The sequence below is a fragment of the Anser brachyrhynchus genome (genome assembly GCF_964034855.1).
Source record: "Anser brachyrhynchus genome assembly, chromosome: 3".
NCBI lineage: Eukaryota > Metazoa > Chordata > Aves > Anseriformes > Anatidae > Anser > Anser brachyrhynchus.
The window spans coordinates 54,880,531-54,898,991 of record NC_137696.1 but is presented as its reverse complement, the minus strand read 5'-3'; the positions used below and the strand labels follow the sequence as shown (position 1 = coordinate 54,898,991).

The following is an 18,461-nucleotide window of genomic DNA, read 5'->3' as shown; positions in this document are numbered from 1 at the left end:
GGGAAAATTGTGGGCCTGCAGAATGGGACCTCGTGACAAAGCACCTGGAAAAGCCTGAGGTGCTGAATCCCTTCTTCACCTCTGTCTTTACTGATAGTTCTGGCCTTCAGGAAGCTCATGTCCCTGAGGCTGGAGGGCAAGACTCGAGCTAGAATCCTAGAGTGGCTTGGGTTGGAAGGGACCTCAAAGACCATCTATTTCCAACCCCCCTGCCATAGGCAGGGATGCCACCCACTAGAAGAGGTTGCTCAGGGCCTCATCTAACCCAGCCTTGAGCACCTCCAGGGATGGGGCATCCACAGCTGCTCTGGGCAACCTGTGCCAGTGCTTCACCACCCTCTGAGTGAAGGATTTCCTCCTAATCTCTAATCTAAATCTTTTTTATCTTTAAAGATTTAAAAGACTTTAAAGATTTTTAATCTCTTAGTTTAAAATCATCCCCCCTCATCCTGTCACTATCCAATTGAGTAAAGAGTTGCTACCTATTATTGCATGGCCACTCCAACTCTTCTGGCTTGTAGTCATAGGAGTTGTCCACTGGACTTCCACTTCACCTGGCCAGGGATTCAGGCAGTCATTTGATCAACACCAGTAACCTATTTCCATATACAATCTGGGTGAGTGGTCATAATCTTTCTCATCCATGTGAGTTTTTTTCTTAACTTCCTTAAATCTAGCTTGAGACTCTCAAACTGGTAGTAAGGGATACTGTCTCATCCTCTTTTTTTTTTTCTCCTAATTTTCCAAAGCATTTATGTCACAGTTGAAGACAAATCGGGTACTGTGGTGGCAAAAGGAATTCCATGTGCAGGAATGAATGAAGGGTTGCTGCAATACTATGTATTCTTTATTTTTGTATAACCAGGTCACTTATTCCAGGCAATAACAAACTGTAAAGATGTTTTATGTTTTCCATTGTTTTGGATGTGTTTCATACCAAGGTATCTTCCTTTGAGCTAGTTACCCTAGGCTATCCTAATTTCTGAACTGTAGTTTCTCTAAGCTAAATATTAGTTATTACATCTCAGAAAACCAAGCATTTTCAAGGCACTCAATGATACGAAATGAGTGACTAACGAAAGCATGAGGGTTCATCTGTAAATAGTAAGTTTCAGAGATAACTAAGAAGTAAGACAGATCCTGTCTTGGTTTTCTGCGTATGCGTTTATCTTTAACACACACACACACACACATCTAGGAATTCTATTCAGCTCCTCTGGTTTATCACTTTCAAAAAGCATGCTAACACAGAGCAGGTTTCAATCTAAAGGATTTCTTGGTGTTGCTTGCAACAGTTTGACGCAGTGCTGGGCTGCCTGGGAGGAGAAGCCCGCTCCTGGCAGTATCTATCCCCTGCTGGTGTCTCAGACCGGTACCGGTGCTTAGAAAAGCAGTTTAGGAAAACACTGCCTTCCCCTTCCAAAGAAGGCTGCCGTGCTTGCCTGCAGCTGTTCTTTCTAAAGCATAGCTTTAAGTTGCAGAGTGTAATTTTTGCTAGCACATCATGAATATTTAAGTGGCATTAAAGACAGGAGATAAATTCCCAAAGACATGTAAGCCAAGGAATATTTCATCTTTGGCAACTGGAAGATCCTTCTGTGAGGTACATAACATATAGTTTGTTATTATTGACAGCTTTATTTGCTTATAAGGTCGAATGGAGCTCTCCCTTCTCAAATATGTTATCCCACTCAAAGGTTTTTTTTTCTTTTCATGCCCCACTGTTACTAAGTGATACCCTGGCTGGATTTGTAAGGCTGATATTTGTTGTTGTGGGAACAGAATACCTAACTTCATGGAATGACAGCTTCCTTTCTGTGTGACAGTAGACAGGATTGATTCCTCAGTTTTGCAGCTGCGTGTCTGTTTTACCTTCAGAAAGGTTTTTCTTAGGACAGCTCTCTACTAGAGGTGTGAACAAAAATATAATCTCTCTCCAGAGACCAGTTTCTCCTGTAAATGTTTAAAAAATATTTTGGTCTTTTGCATAAATCCGAAGCTTGCCCATTACAGAAATACATTTTACACAAACAAAAAAAAAAAATGAATTCAGCTGAATTTGTTTTTTGTTTTGTTTTCCTCTTAACCACAGTAATAACCATAGGAGGACAGAGCCCCTGACCCGGGGGACAGTTGGGTGACAAGAGCTCTTGTGCCCGGGTCCTGTCTCTTTGACCTAGTAGGGCTCATGTCTCGGAGTCTAAGTAGCTCATGTAGTGAGGCTTGAACATCTGCAGACTATTTCCTTGGTCTAAAAAAAAAAAAAATACCACCACCACCCAAGATCTGTTTCATAGTAGAAATTCTCCTGAAGATGAAGCCCCAATACACAACGAACTTCTGCAGTGTGGTCTGTGTTAGATCAATCTCACATTTCTGAGAAAATAAACTGATTTGATAATGTTTCAGCTCAAGGGTGTTTTGTAATAAAGACTTAAACAAATATGCTGTCAGCCCCCCTGTTCCTCTCAGTTAGATGGATATGCATGTATTTTGGACTGGGAGCTCTTCAGTACAGGAACATAATTCTTCTGAAAATGTTTGCTTTATTATGCCTGTTTAAAAAAAATAATCTGTATTCAGTTCTTGCAGTTGCACATGGTTGAGGAAAGCTGACCATTCCCCACTTCTTCATCCCTCATATTTGCACATACATTTTTTTTTTAAAAAAAAAAGCCAAGCATATTTTATTTCATTTTCTAGTGCAGCATTTAGAATAAATGAGTGAGGTCTATCCTGCATTGAGCAGACCTAGAAAACATAATTAGTCTGGGTTTATCATTCAAATGAGGGAGATGTGCCCACCCATTATATTTAGGGAAAGGTCACATTTTTATAGTGAAAAATCCTCTGTCAGGGAAAACAGGGCTTATGCAGTCTCTTCAAATAGATAATGTAGACAGTGGCTCTAATACAAAGAAAATCAAACAGAATTGGATTCTTCTGTGCTTCTTTTTGATAAAGACAGGCCATCCTTCTTAAGCTCCTTTTTTCCCAGTAACTTAAACCATATTAACTTGTTCATGAACGGCAGCAGTACAAGAACACAAGTCAACCATACCGCTTCCCTGGAGAAGAAAGGACCAGTCAATGCTGCCTCATTTTGCTTTAACTCCAGTTGTTGGCATGGCAGTTTATGCATTTAGTGGTTAGAAACAAGCTATTTTTTTTTTCTAACAAATGCTTATCATTAGGTTTATACTAACAAGCACTGCAGCATTAGTTCCTCTGTGCTCACCTCTGTGAAGCGTTTAGCTGGTCTCCACCCCTCGGGTGTCCTTTCATTGCTTAGTAGGCACTAACTAACTGCCCTAGTGTTTTACAGTGTCAAGCCATGACACAGAAATGTGAAGTACTTCTGACAGAAAACAGTTGAGAAGAGAAAAAAATATTGCATGGTGCAAGATACTCTTTACAGAACTATTTTCAAAGAAAACTTTTCAGAGTATTTTCCAGATTTCAAAGTTTAAAAAAAAAAAAGGTTATTTTAAGTTAACGAGTTTTGAGTGGAACCACTACTAGTAAAGCATGGCACAGAAAATGTATGAAAGGGTCATTTGTCATTAGGTTCTGTGCTCTTTGAGAACATCAAGTTGAGAAGGAAAGCTGCTTCAACACACAATAAAAACTAGGTCCCTATGGAAAAGTCTAAATCCAAGCCTAGGGATTTATTTAAATTCTTTGCCACCAAGATGGGTGCTTTCTCCTCAAGAAACCCTTACTCTTAAAGCTGCGTACAAGGTGCAGCAACTCTGTATGTGGCCAGATGACTTAGGACACTCACCAGGCTGTAAAGTATTGGACTTCACACCATCCCCCAGCCCCAGAAGACGCAAACCCCCACTCTCACCAGTCAGGATGCCTCCACCCAGTCTACTGGGAGGCAAGCCGCCCACTCCTGTGCTGATCCCCATCCAGAAGGGCACAAGAGGCTGATTAGTGATTTACTGTTCTGAACACAGAATGAAATTTGACTCAAGGTATTGCTATTTCTATAATCATATTCCTTGTTAACTGCTGAAACTACCTGATTTTTCCTATAACTTATTTTTTAAGCATCCTTTCCCAAAATGAGGGGAAAATGCCCTCACTGACACATTTTAAATTGTTACTTTGAAAAAAAAATCAGTATTAAAATACTACACGTGAAAACAGTGCCAGCTTACTATTAGGAACCAAAATTGTTAGGATTGTGGACTTTTTTTTTCTCCTTTAAGCATCATAATTCTAACACACTCATTAACAAATTCTTAATGCAAATACCTAAAATCAGCACATGGTAGGCCTATAAAGTATGTATTTCCTAAGTGAATACCTAATACTGTGTTTCAGCTGAGCATGTTGACTGAATGGCATTGAAACTTGTAGACTAACTTACAATTCTAATATTTGACAGAGCTTCATGTATTATTGCTGTTTTATAATATGTATACATAACATGTTTTTGCATAAAAGCAGTCTGCTTCTCAGTTGGTCAAATTTAAAATCTGTCATGCAGTTGAGGAGGATTTCAGACTAAAGATGGAATACTAGAGAAGATATGCACAGACCCATGGGAAAAAAGTGTTTTATCTCATTTATATAAATGAAAACCACACTCCAAAATGCTAGTACGTAGAAATAGACTGATACAGCACTGCTGTTTTAAAATAGGTTCTCTTCAGAATGAAAATTACAAGATGTAGCAATGACAAGTGCCATCCTTGAAGACCACAAAACTTGAAAGAACTTATACTACTACTTATTTTATTGCAATATATTCCTTTTATTTATTACTGTCTCAGAGGAAGAATGTTACAATGTAGTGTTTGAAGTAGCATTTACTTGGCAGCAGAGGACAAAGGATGCATACAAACACAGGCAGAAAAACAACTTTATACATAACCTCATATTCAGAACAAAAATAAAAGCCACCAAATTCACTAATGAGACTTTTTTTTTTTTTTTTTACTTATTTGGTGGGTTATTTTTAAGGATTCTTTGCTTAGAGAATGGCATAAGCTTGATAAAAGCAAAGTACTTTGCAGAGAACAGAATATAAAGCTATTTCCAATACTACTCATGAAGATAGGTCTGAGGTAGAAAGGTGGTCATGGCTTTCCTCTTCTGTAAAATGTATTTGTTTTTCTTCTCAGAATAACTATGCTACTTTTTTAATAGATGAAGCATTTATAGTAGCCAGCATCTTCTCTTCCCTCCCTGACAGTTTTGCTCCACTCACTCCAAAATAACACTTAGCATTTATATAGAGCTTTTCAGACACTAAGGTCTACAACACCTTTGAGAGGTAAGTACTATCGATCCTCATTTTACAGATGGGAAAACAGAGGCAGAGTGGTTAAATAATTTGCCAAAGGGTTCAGAAAGAACTGGCACTGGAGCCAACTCTAGAATGTGGTCACACTGTGCTCAAATCAATTCCTTGAGCAGCAGCAGCAGTCCAGGAGTAAGTACTGTGGGTGCAGGACAATCTAGTTGGCACCACTTCACAAAAACACTAGAAATTCCTGACTTTCTGTTTTAAAGTCCTCTAGCATCTTTTGGTACAAAATGTATAACTCTTCCAATACCATTTTGAGACTCTTTTTTCTTCAGTAATAATCAAGAACAACATAGCATCATTTTTCTGCACTATACATGAAATATATTGCATGCAGTTTTACGAATTAAAGGTATGTCCTGAAATTAAATCAAGTGTCCATGCAGCATTGTAAACTCCATGAAGGCATTAAAATCTCTCATGATTATTTTAAAATTAGAGATCAGCTGATCAGTGACATAACTTTCCCATAATTATCCCTACTGGAAGTACATAAATAAATGATTTCAAAGATAAAGATGAGTTGCAAGATTACAATGCCACATGATAACATCTAAGAGCACTGCAGCTTTGAAGAAAACGTTCCATCACTAATAGTATTGGAAAAGGCTTTCTAATTGTCTCTTCATTTACAAGAGGCAGATAAAAGACTGGTGTGTTTAGATCATCAGAAGGGGATCTCACGGAAATGAGCTTTAGTTCACAGACTGTAAATTCCAAAACTTGAAACAAGTTTGGCACAGCAGGGAACAGCAAAGCTTTGTCTCCAAAGTTGGGCAAGATCACACTAACTTAGACCTTACTAAAAACAACTCAAACTATCATTTAAGTCCTCTTTTTAGCTATCTCCTGATTCAAAGTAAAGTAAGGCTTAATAAAATAATCCTCCAAATGGAGTGTGTTGGCTGGAAATAACTAAAAGAATGTTAAAAATACCATTTTGGTGCATGATAATTGTATGACTTGAAATTAGATTTTACCTTGTTTAATGGGGTTAAAATACTGTAGCTTGTACTCAATGGCAAGTTTAGTTAAACAGTAACAATAATGCAAATCATGGGAACTTCATATGCCAATCCTGAAAATAAATCAAGAATAATTTTGGAGTCTGTGTGGTCAGCTAGTTAGCATATAAATAATCCATACAGAATATTAAATGAGTGAGAACATAACTGAGGATATTTTACAATGTAAAAGCAAAGAGCTGAAAGGAATGTATAAATGTAACATTTTGCTCCAAACTCCTTAGCAGTTCTCTTTACGATTATCAAAAAGAACGTATATAAAGCCCCTGCCCCTTTTCCCGCGGCTGTATATTTATACAAATCAGTGACAAATACTCCACTGCTCATTAATTTACAGTTGCATAGAAAGGGAAGAAGAAGAAAAAAACAATACTATAAAAACAACATCCTCATCTTTGGGTATTCAGTGTTTTACTATTTCAAGTAGAACACGCAGTCAAATTGAACAGCATGTCCCAAGGTCCCATGCAGCCTTCTGATGAAGTGGAACTCGCGATTGGCGTTTTGTAGAAAAGGGCTGTACTGCACATCAAGAAGCACTGGTTGACGTCCAAATGAGCACTTCACATTGCCTGTAATGATGAGAAATAACCATGTCAGTACTGTTTAGCATGCACAGTCCTCTAAAGAGAGATTTAAATACTCTGGACTCGGTTCAGTTAAGGACTCGGGCGTAATATTACAAAAAAATATATACTTTAAAAATTTAGATGTATTGTCACAAGACTCAGCAAATCACTGAGGCATGTAGTTAAGAGAACCCTCATTTTACTGTGTTGCAGCATTTAAAATTCTTGCTGAATAAAGCCCAAAGGATGTTATGACTACAGAGTAGTAAATACAACTTAAATGCTTTCCTTGCTGTGTACCCATAGAAAAAAAAAAGTGTAGGCTAACTACTGCTCTATCCAAACTATCAAAATCCCTGGTGGTAAAAATGCAGAGTATGCACAACCAGGATTTGGACTCACTCATCCCTTTAAAATGTGATGCTTATTTCCAGGCTCCTGTTTCAGGATTCTGTTCTCTGCAAAACAGGGAAATATCCCTTCTTAAATGGCTCTGGAATGGTGTATATCAAGCATATATATCATCGTATATCTCATATCATATATATCAAGCATATCCCAAGATCACTTGGGAATCGTTCTGCATCTAAAAAATCAAATGCTTTTTTATGAAGATTAATATTAATCACTGAGAACACTGCAAGCTATCACTATGCCTGCTTACAGGAAGGATTTCTGAAAAATGTTAGTTTAATTCACGAGTGTACTTTATTAAGACACTGAAACCCGAAGTCTGAGTCACTGACTGCAGGGCACGATTCATCCCATTCCCTTCAGAAATTCCTGTCTGGGAGGGCAATCTTACTAATACAAGATATTACAGCCCATGAAAGTGTTTGTTGAGCAATATTTCTGAATTTTTAGATACTCTCTTTGGGGAGGTCTGACCTTGCAACCTGTGGATTAATAGACAAGGTGAAGCAATTTAGGGGAGTAAATGGACTCTGCCTATCACTTCATTCTTCTGAAACCTAGCACATAGCAAGTTGTGCTAGTCTTTAAGACTTATTTAGCAATTAAATTTTTCAAGAACTCTGCAATGACACAAGATTATGTTGTTCCTTATTTGTCATAAATTTGCTCTAATATCAACCAAATCCTATAGCAAGTGTTTTTTCCTATTTCTCTTTCTTATAAAATAAATTTAATTGATGATTCATACCAGGTGGAGTTTCAGGAACTCGGTAGTATCTAAATACCAGATTGATTTCCACATTTTTTGTGAACTGTGAAATTAATTAGCCAGATATCTTCTTTGGGTTTGTAAAGTGGTTGCCTTATAAGAGAAGACAGCTTAATCTAATGCCTAAAATGCTTTGCAGGATAGACCCTCATGGAACTGGAGCTATGGGTACCAGCGCACAAGCACATACGGATGTTGTTGCAAGAACCAGCTTTGATCTTGCAGAACTGATGCTGGCTTGAAACTAACTGTCCCCAATCATTTTCAGCTGATTCCATGTGGTCAGCATCCCAGAACTGCACAATGTCTGAACTTCAATTCCAATGACAATGCAAATACGTAAACATGTCTCATACCTGTGGCCTGCCAGTGAAACTTGCTGTAAATAGAAAAACAAAAGCAAAAGAAAGTTAGAAATTTACACGATTCTGCAGCTTGGCAGTATAAAACCAAAGGCAATAAAAAGAAAATATTTACTACAGAAGAACAGAAAGATTTTACCTTAAAAAAACAAACACACAAACAACAACATTTAACTACAAGTGTGTTGTAATGGTCTAGGCATAACTTTCTTCACAAGTTTTCTTGTAATAAATTTAAAGTGTTACGAATACAGACTATGTTTTTCCCTTTTCAATACTTGTGACCATACAGACCTAGAAGTGCTTTATTATACTACTGTCTGTTCAAAAATATGAATCATACTAGATCAGCTTGGTATGCCATTAAATATTACTGATATTATCTGTATTGCAATAATACCCATGAAATCTTAGACCTTTCATTCGAAAAGGAAGTAGACAGTGAATGGTCAGAGACCTAAAACAAGAACCGCTTTGAGGATAAAAGGCTGTAACATAAGAAGAAAAAATGAGAGAATACAAAAATTGGAACCTTTACCTCAAGTGTTAACAGTACATATTTGCTCTCTCCCCATTTCTTTTACTGCATCAAGTTTGCAAGTTGCCTGCTTATTTATTTTAGTGTGATGAAGCAGTTGATACAGGTTAAAAAATGAGACATCTTCTCTACTCTTGCTTGGCTATCTTGAAGTTACATTGGGGAAGTTTTGCAAATCCATCTTTCTGAAAAGCCCTACATACTGTGACTGTCACTTCGACTATGCAGAACTCTCCCAACATGTTTTGCATGGAACGATAACAGTAACAACAAATAGCGACTGTTCCTTAGGGTCCCATGGGTTTCTGACCCAAGAATGCTCTGGGGTTAGTAGTTTCATGCCACTTTTTTCGCCCCCGTTTCTTTGAATACACTTTACAGAAGTGTCCTGTACAGGCTGTAGCAAGACTCCCAACTCCCTCCTCCCAATTTATCCTTCAAAAAAAAAGAAAATCAATTAACAGCATAGGGAAATCCGCACAGAACTATGCACAGTATGTGAACTTGTCTTTCTCTGCCCTTTTTGAGCATCCTTTGGAAGTCGTCCACAAACTCCCAGGGCTCAACAGACCACAGGTTTCACAGGTTTAAGCCACCCAAAAATGAACATTCCCATGACTGATGTAACTGGATTCTTTTTTTCCCTGTCGTTCAATCAACGAGAATTCAAAACCCCATTTCTAAACTCTGGGGAACGTATATCACCCATTAGGCTGGAAAGCTTTTGACTTACCCTCTTGGAATTTGTCACTCTTTAAGGGGAATTTAGGATTCATGCCATCAGGCATGTCCAGAGTCAAACAACTGAGCTATAGGCCCCATACTGACAGTGCTCTCCATTCCTCCCAATATCTCCCACAACGAACAGCTGCAAATCTTGGTCCCTGTTGTTTCTTCCATATTAAGAAACAAGAAGTCAAGATGTTATGTCAAGAAGGGGCTGTTAATGCCCCTACCTTGCAGAGGTTTTGAAAAGACTATATCCACTATGCTGTGAGGCTTTAAATATTACAGTAGACACTTACATACTTACAACATTGCAAAGCTACTGTTGGAGCCAAAGCACTCAGATATCCAGAGCATCCCAAGAAGATGCTAAGTACTTTGTTATTGTTGTGAAGTCATAGAGAACAAAGTGATGAACAGTGTGCAGAGTGACTCAGCAGCATTGGAAATGGCTGGCAGGCAGTATTTTTAGTATATTTTTTTATCACTACTTTAAAAAGATTGACCCGGAACTCTATCAGTCATGAAAAGCCTTCTATTGTGACCTTTAATTTATATGATGGAATTTCATTCAGAAAGCCACAGCAACATTGCCTGGTCTCTGCAGGTCATCTAGTGCAACCTCTCACTCAAAGCAGAACTGCTGCCAACAATAGTCTTGACAACCTCTAAGGCTGGAGATTCCATATCCTCTGTTTGACCTGCTCCCAGTGGCACACTATGCTCCTTTTAATTCAGGAGACAGAAACTAAACAAAAATGCTGGCAGTGCACAAGAAAATATCCCTTCTACTTTCAGAAAAAGTAAATATTTTAAACTACTTTCAATGTACGCTATTAGCGGAAAGAACCCTTACTTTTTTCAGAGACGTTATTTTTCTTTTCCCTTGACAGCTGGGGGCAGGCAAAGTATTTCTACAAGTTTGTTGTAAATTCACTTGGGCCAAATGGCCAGTAGCTGCTATACTGCTTATACATGCCAGGCAGAAATTTGCAAAAACAAGAATTGATAATTTGTTTGCATTTTCTGTTTATTTGTATACATAAAACACACCCCTGAGTTGTGCTAAGTAGCTCCAATAGCTGCTGGCTTTAAGAAGAGATGCTCCTTAATTTATAATGCAATGGGCTATGAACTACTGAACTCAATGAAAACATCAAGGGATAGCTGAAACAAAACATCTTTTGCTAAACACTAATTTACTTTCTTAAAACGTGGAAAGTGCATCTTCTCTGATGCAGTCCTTCACACATGAACAACATATATACAAGAGATAAAAGAAGCATTTTAATAGGGTTCATTGAGTTTTCAAAACAGGATAGAATAGAATAGAGCTCCAATGCTTCCAGAAGGACTGGAAGAAGAACACCTACCCTTTACTTGTGCCTTTTAAAACTGACCATCACTATTACACTTCATTTTAAAGAGCTGTTGAGAGTGTAATAATATATCACAGATTTCACTACTCATTTGCTAAGGCAGAAGATGTGAAGGTGAAAATATATATGTTATGTATGTAGGTAAAAAAAATATACTAAATAACAAAGCTGTCACTTCACCCCATCCCTGCCAAACCCACCAATCTATATGAAATACTGGTGGAACCAGAAAGATAGCTACTCATTTTTGTAAGGGCAGTGACACCCTGCAAGGAACAGGATCAACAGGAACGTATATCAGCTGATAAAAGCCATGCATATGAAGCTACTTGGTTTTACTTTAATATACAACTAATAAAATACTAACTTTCAATGTATTTAAGCAGGGAAAGATGTTATGTGCTGTGGTTAACAGTTATTTCCTCTGGCCAATTAGTTTAGTAACTACTTCAATAATTAGTTCGGGGACTCAGAATTGGGCTATGGTCCCTACTGTAGCCTGCAGCATTTCTTTCAATTTATATTAGAGAAGCAGCTTTCAAATTTTCTGAATTTACATTCACTTCAGTTCTACATAGGGTTTACATCAGCAGCAAATGGGACTCTAGCTCTTTTCCCTTGTGCAGACACAGATGAACATTCTATATGGAGCAACAGACTTTTCTTGTAGTGAATAATTGTCATTTAAAACACAAGCTTATTTTTTCCCCTCACAAACAGTGTATGTTGAACAACCTTAAAGAACAGAATTATGTAGCTTGTATATCTTGACAAGATATTATCAGATATCTTATCAGAGAGAAGATTTTTTCTTAGTTGGTACCATGGGAATGACTTTTTTCTTCTTTAGTCCACCTCAAATTGAATACTATTCTCAGAGACGTAATTTATTACACTTACAGCAGCAAGCTGGAAATGTGCTGTTGATTTGCTCCATAACATCTGTTAGATCTGTGTTGGTATCATGAGGTGGAACTAACAAGTCATCTGCAGATACGACAACAAAAAGAGCAATGAATTTAGCAACAACAACAAAAGAAAAAGTCAACAACATTCTGCAAAGCATTCTCATCCAAACATCCATTTAAATATTGCTTTACATTTCAAGGGAAACCACTAGCTAAAGCCTTTGTAACTTAAAGTGCAGGAACTGTCATTGATAATTGCCAGCCTTGGGAGAGGAGGTGAAAGTTGAATTACTGATTTGCAGCACAAAGAATTTCTCTGTTATTAAAGCTCAACAACTGCACCCAAGATTTAACTAGAAGGAAGTGCCAACAAGGACCAATATATGACAATTTATAGATAAGTAAAAGGTCATCAAGACGGAGGAATTGTACTCAGTAGCTGCTCAATTAGTATTCTTTTTTTTTTAAAGATGATTTGTCATGTAACTTCCAGACTGAATATATAATTCTTTTTGTAAATAAATAAATATCTTTCAGGCAGTGTTTATTCAATCAGAAGCAGAAGCTCCATTAGTGTTAAAATCCTCCTTGCCACAATATTTTTTAAAAGCTGCTTAAAATTAGCAAGTGGAATGGTTAGGAAATACAACCGGCTCTGTTATTAGACAGCCTCACTCATAAATCTACCATTGCATTAAATCAAACTGAGAGAAGTTTTGCGGTTTTTTCAGATAAATTATAGCAAAAACACATGCCCATGCTGAATGAAAACTTTTCAGTATGCAAGAGAATTTTTGTCTTTCCACAGATTTTTTTAAAAATCTGTAACACAAAGGCTGGAAAAGAAACATAGGGATGAAATTACACTTAGATAATTTGAGAAAAATTGGTTGTTTTTTCTCCGAATTTTGAACATTCAATGGTCCGTAATTATTTCTGCTAATTCCCAGTGGAATTAATGAGTTTTGCTATTGGAGAATTTAAAATAATCTTTCAGAGAGAAATCCTCTCATGTGCAGTGGCTGTACTACTAAATAATTCCTAAAGATGTGAAGCCTTTGAGGGGTGGGGTCATCAAAGTACCAGGAAGAGCAGAGGATACACATGAAGCAGCCATTAGGAAATTTTGATTATATGTTTTTGGATATTTGTTCCTGTATCTGTCAGATTACTTGGCTGCATGCATGTACTGTAGGACAAACAGCTGTTGGTCGTTTCACTCCAATGCAATCTGGTTCTCCATTCAGTGAGGACAGATTAGCCCAGTAAATTCAATAGATCAAAATGGATGGGACCAAGAAATCTAGTGACAGAAATCCATAATTCAGCGTCACATGGATCCTCGAGATACCGCAGCTGTTTGCAGGTGTGGGGAAGCAGCAGCTCCAGCTGCATTAAGTACTGCTCCCAGTAGCATCACAAAGATCGGTTCCTTTTTATTGGTAAACCATTTCAGAAAGATGCAAACAAAACTATTCAGTAATCACCTTCAGACCCATACAGCATGTTATCTGATCAAACACTCACCTGTCTGATGAAACTGCGAGCTTGTCTCTTGCGCAAGCGGGTAGCCGAGGGCCAAATGCTGGGGTGAAGCACAGGGGGAGGTGCCGTTAACCCGGGAGTCTGACTCAGGCTACAGGAAAGACAACAAGATGTAATTTACGTAAATTATATCTACAGAATTGAAGCGTGGGCTTGTATATGGTCATCTTGATTCCCCCCTCCTTCCCTCTTTTCTTTTTGGTACTCTTTCTTGTTTTCTCTCTAAACAATAGAAAGTTGGCTTAGGTCTATACAACTATTAGGGACAACTTGAAGATGAAAATTTAGACTTAAGTGTAATTCTTATGAGACGGCAGTTAACAGTCATCTTGTTAAAAACACTGTTCAGCTGCAAGCATGTACCACAGAAACACAGTTTAGGTTCAAACAGTCTGACGAGGCTTTCTGTTCAGTTACACCAAGAGACTATAAAATGGTATTACTGGGGTTGGGTTTGCTTATATGTACATATACGTATGTCCACACACAGCAGATGCATGCACACAAAGAGCAGCCATATAAGCTGCCCTAAGAAACTTTGCTAAGGTGACTGATTATGCTTAAAAACATCTGTTCAAAACAGAAAAAAAATTACTAAACTCCTTCACAATCATACCAAGCAAAGACACAAGATTCAGGAGAACTGTTAAATCTAAAAAGTAGGAGCTATCATCCATCACTCCTGCTGATGCTGCTTCGCAACAGTGCGGAGGATGCCAAATATGAAAAAAAAAAAAAAAAAAAAAGTTTTACTATGTAATTTCCAGAAAACCATGTACTTTAAAAACTGTGTTGTAGGCAAGCCTGATTCCTAAATTCACCTGAACAACTTCAAACACTGAAGGTCTGTATTTCATTTAGCTGTGGTCATGTATGTGCTTGACATTATGTATACATGTGTGGACACAAAAGAAAAGATTGTAAGACTTCTTCACTTTAACAACTCAGAAATATTGGAAGGGATCTTGCACAGGCATTTCCCTTCTTTCTTGTAAGAAATCCTTTGAAGAAGAGAGGAGTTACACAATATTTAAGCTCCAAAACTGATTGTTCTGGAAAGCCAGAAGCATGTGAAAAGGCATTTCCATCTGAGGCAATTACATAATCTGAGCTGAAATGGTTGCCACTATCATTTATCTTTTTGACTGCAAATCATCAAGATGCTTCTGAACAGTTTAAAGAGCATATTATTTAACTAAATCTGTCAAGAGCAGATACAGAAGTAATACCAAAATAACATTATTTTTAAGACTTTCTTTCTGAGACTGAAAAAGTGTCTGAAACAGCCATGAGACTCAGTGCAGAGGGAATATACAGAACAACTGATTTGTGCACATCTTTGCTCCTTTGCAGCTCACAGCCTTAAGTGCAACATTCAGTTTTTTAAAACTTCAAGTTTTTTTTTTTTTTTAAAAAAAAAAACTTCAACAAAAAACTGCAAATTGTTGAACAATGAAAGATACTTCTTCTTGCAAACAGTGATGAGAAATAGAAGGAAATGTTCCCTTGAGCATTCAACAGACCTGTTTTTCTCCTCCAAATCTCATCTCTCTTTCAGTATGACAATACCAACTTTCAGATTTGAGTAAAAGAATAAATCAAGAAAGATTGCTCTGCATTTAGAAGACAAAGAAAAATGGAAATGCTTTCAAGCTAGCCAAGGATTTTACTGTCAAGACACCCGTATGAACAGTGAATGCCTATTGAGTAGTTTGTTATTCACAATCAGGCTCCAACCAGTCACAGGGTCTAAGTAGAATGAGTTTAGCAATTTAAAATGCACCAAGCCTGGGGTAACTAATCCCAGATAATTCGGTATAGCCAGCAATCTCTGTATAAGAAGAGTTTACAGAGAAAGACCTGAAGCAAACTCTCCAAGGGTTGAGTTACTTCAGCGTAGAACAACAAGGTTAGCTTCAGTGGCTAACTTTGTGGCAGCAAAGTAGCTGCTTGCCCGCGCCACAACTAGATGGATGGAGAGAATTCGAATAATCCAAAATGCAGGCTTGCAAATGGGCTGGATTTCTGCCCCTCTTGAAGCAAATCATGAACAAATGATGCAGAGATGACTGAGGGAGGAAGGGGCACTGCAAAGTCAAGATTAATTAGGATAGAAAGGAGATGCCTACAAACTTAAATGACGAATTAGTAGTGAAGGTTATTCAGTGCCACTTAGGACTGTTGCACATGACAAAAAAAACAAAACACAGAGCATAAGGACTCTAATAGTGGATTAACTGAGAGCAAATAAAACATCCTGGAATACTTTACGTTGATGTATATTATATTGCTGCAGCAGTCAGAATAAAACGTTGCAGCTGGATTTTTTTTTAATATATATTTTTATTTTTTTTTAAACACATCCTTTTCTAACCAGAGGCCAATGTATAAAGACTTCATTTTCATCTAAATATACTGATGTTACAATACCTAACTCCAATGACTGCAACAAGAAGAAAAGGCAAACAAAACCAAAATCCTTTTCTTCCAAAGTCAGAAAAGACCATACAGTTCAGCAGATGAGTAACAGCGTTTGGAGCAGCAAGGGAAGGGCTCCTGCAGTAGAAAAATACCTTAAAAATCAGGTACTGAACAAAGTTTAATGAAAAATAATTGTGAGGCTATAGCTATATTTATGCGATTTAGCAGTGTTACCAGGAGAGAACCCAAATTTTACTGGAAAAGAAACTGAGGTACAGAAAAGTCACAGGCTCTTGTCTAAGGCTACATAATGAGCACCAAGAACTTGTAGAATCAAAACTCAATACAATCATGTGCTACTTGACCCCAAGTTGAGAAAAACCCACAAAATCTGATCACTTCTATCATCAGCCCCCTCTAGGCATCATGAAGTTCAGGCATTCTTATTCAAAGCAACCTGGCAGACAATCTTTAAGGCAGAAACATTGGGAAAGTTTCCAACTGCAGTTTCTGAGAGATGACAAATTTCTTTTTATGCAAAACCAAATAAAGATACAAAGGGACAAATAAGTTCTACTCCAAAAAACTCTGAAACTGAGGGATTTCTCTGTATTACGAAGGTTTTTAAAGCATTTCAAGGGAGATACTTATTTTAACCAATTTTGATCAACAATGCTTTACTTCTCTATGGCTCCTGCTGGTGTCTTTCCCAAGAAAGAGCTCAAACTGTAGGTTAAGGGATAGATAAACTGTAGCAGTTATTCCCTTGACTTCTGTTGCTTTTAGTATTTTAAAAATAAAAAGGCAAGCTTCCCCCCCTCCCAACCTCCGAATTCACAGAAAACCTCAAGCAGGCAAATTCCCTTTCCAAATTCATTGCTGGTGTTTCTTTTTGTTCAAGGCTTATTCTTCCAGCCACAAATCCAAAACATACAACCACCACCACCAAAAAAAAAAAAAACACACCACAACAAAGCTCACCCCTTTCTCTTTTATTAAAACTCCTCTGCTTTTAGCAGGAGAGGGAGCTGCAGCCCCTATTTACATTTTCTTCAGTTTGATCATATATCCATCGACAGATGATGTTAGCTTCCATTAACTTCAATATCAAGTCCAATATGAAACCTCACTTCATTTGTTCAGACAAGCAAAGAAAAATCCAAGCAGATTTTAAATGCCCTTCATAATGGGCCTTACTTCTATTTTGCACAAACAGTATCTAAAAGGGCTGTATAAAGAAAAGTAAAAATGGATTCTTTTTTTTTTCTGTATGATTAACATAAAATTGTGGTAACAATGCTGTTACATGCCAGTTCTGTTTCACCTTCTTCTTTGGCAGTATAATCAATCAGGCGGACAAAATGACAACATCGTGTGACAGCTCCCAATCCTTTGGGCTTACTAAAATAAAAATAGTATGTTAATCTCAGAATTGTGACCAGAAGTAGGCAAATGTGCAGTGAGGATGCATGCACATTTCTTTTAAAGGTGCTCTCTAAGGAACACCTTGTAATGCTCAAACAGTTACTGTAGGAAAGTTTCTAAGTTTCATTAACTTTGTACCCAAACATTTGTATGCAGATAGAATCACGCCGTATTTCTTAGAGAAAAAAGTCCCAGTATTTTAGATTCAGTGGCATGTTATCAACATAAACAAGAGTCAGGAGGCTGAGTGGAGAAAAGAAATAGAGAGACTTGCTGTTTGACAGAGAGAGAAACTGAGATAGCATGAAATGCCAGTCATGGCAAAGAAATTGCTGTAAGATAGATAGTGGTGTCCTCTAATACCAGTAATTATTATTAGAGGAATTACAGTTATATATTTTGACATTTGGACTTATGACAATCTTCAATGCAATGACTTCCATAGACTGTGAATGGCCTACATGCCACTGCAAAATGCTGCAGAATGGTCATTTTTCTAGAAAGTTACAGGGGACAGTAACATGATACAGTGCTGCTTCAAAACTGTATTAATGTCAGTATAAAGAAGTTCCAAAGAACACACTCTGAAAATTTGAAATTATTTATAATTTCTGAATCCTCTTCAGGAGTAGCTTCAGCATCCTTGGAGACAGTTTGCAAAAATATCTGCTTAGTGGCAGGTCAAAAAAGTACTAAATGACAAAGTAAGGATGTGTTTAGAAAGCCATATTGAAAAATCACAGATATATTATAAAAGCAATAATGCCGACCTTCTGAAATACTCGACTTAATACCAGCCACTCTGTTAGGAGAGGAGAGAAGAGAAATAGGAACAGCTTTGGGAAGGGCACATGGAGCAATCAGAAGCCCAGCATGACTCCCAAAGAGGAGGGAGATTTCAGACAGGAAGTAAAAGAGCAACAGAATATAGCAAATAAGGTTTAAACAATCAGAAATATTGCAAAAGGTCATTTTAGTTCTACCTTACCCTATCAGAAATCAAAAGTTGCAGAATGCCCAGAAAAATCCAAAAGGCAGAACTGCTAAGAAGAAAATGCTG

At 37.5% G+C, this 18,461-nt stretch overlaps 1 protein-coding gene across 3 annotated transcripts in view; it reads right to left on the bottom strand.

Moving 5' to 3' along the window:
• Window positions 1–4,741: 4,741 nt before the first annotated feature.
• Window positions 4,742–18,461, bottom strand: part of UTRN (utrophin) — a gene marked incomplete at its 3' end in the record, with an annotated part of 370,441 nt that continues 356,721 nt past the window's right edge. For 2 of the 3 annotated variants that reach the window (XM_080586229.1, XM_080586227.1), the window contains 4 exons: window positions 13,538–13,646; window positions 12,003–12,089; window positions 8,454–8,476; window positions 6,957–7,372 (listed from right to left, as the gene is read on the bottom strand). In XM_080586229.1, the coding sequence (XP_080442355.1) occupies window positions 7,358–7,372; window positions 8,454–8,476; window positions 12,003–12,089; window positions 13,538–13,646 (234 nt within the window). Of the gene's footprint in view, window positions 6,918–6,956; window positions 7,373–8,453; window positions 8,477–12,002; window positions 12,090–13,537; window positions 13,647–18,461 lie in introns of those variants that run through there. The other variant, XM_080586228.1, reaches the window with a different exon arrangement.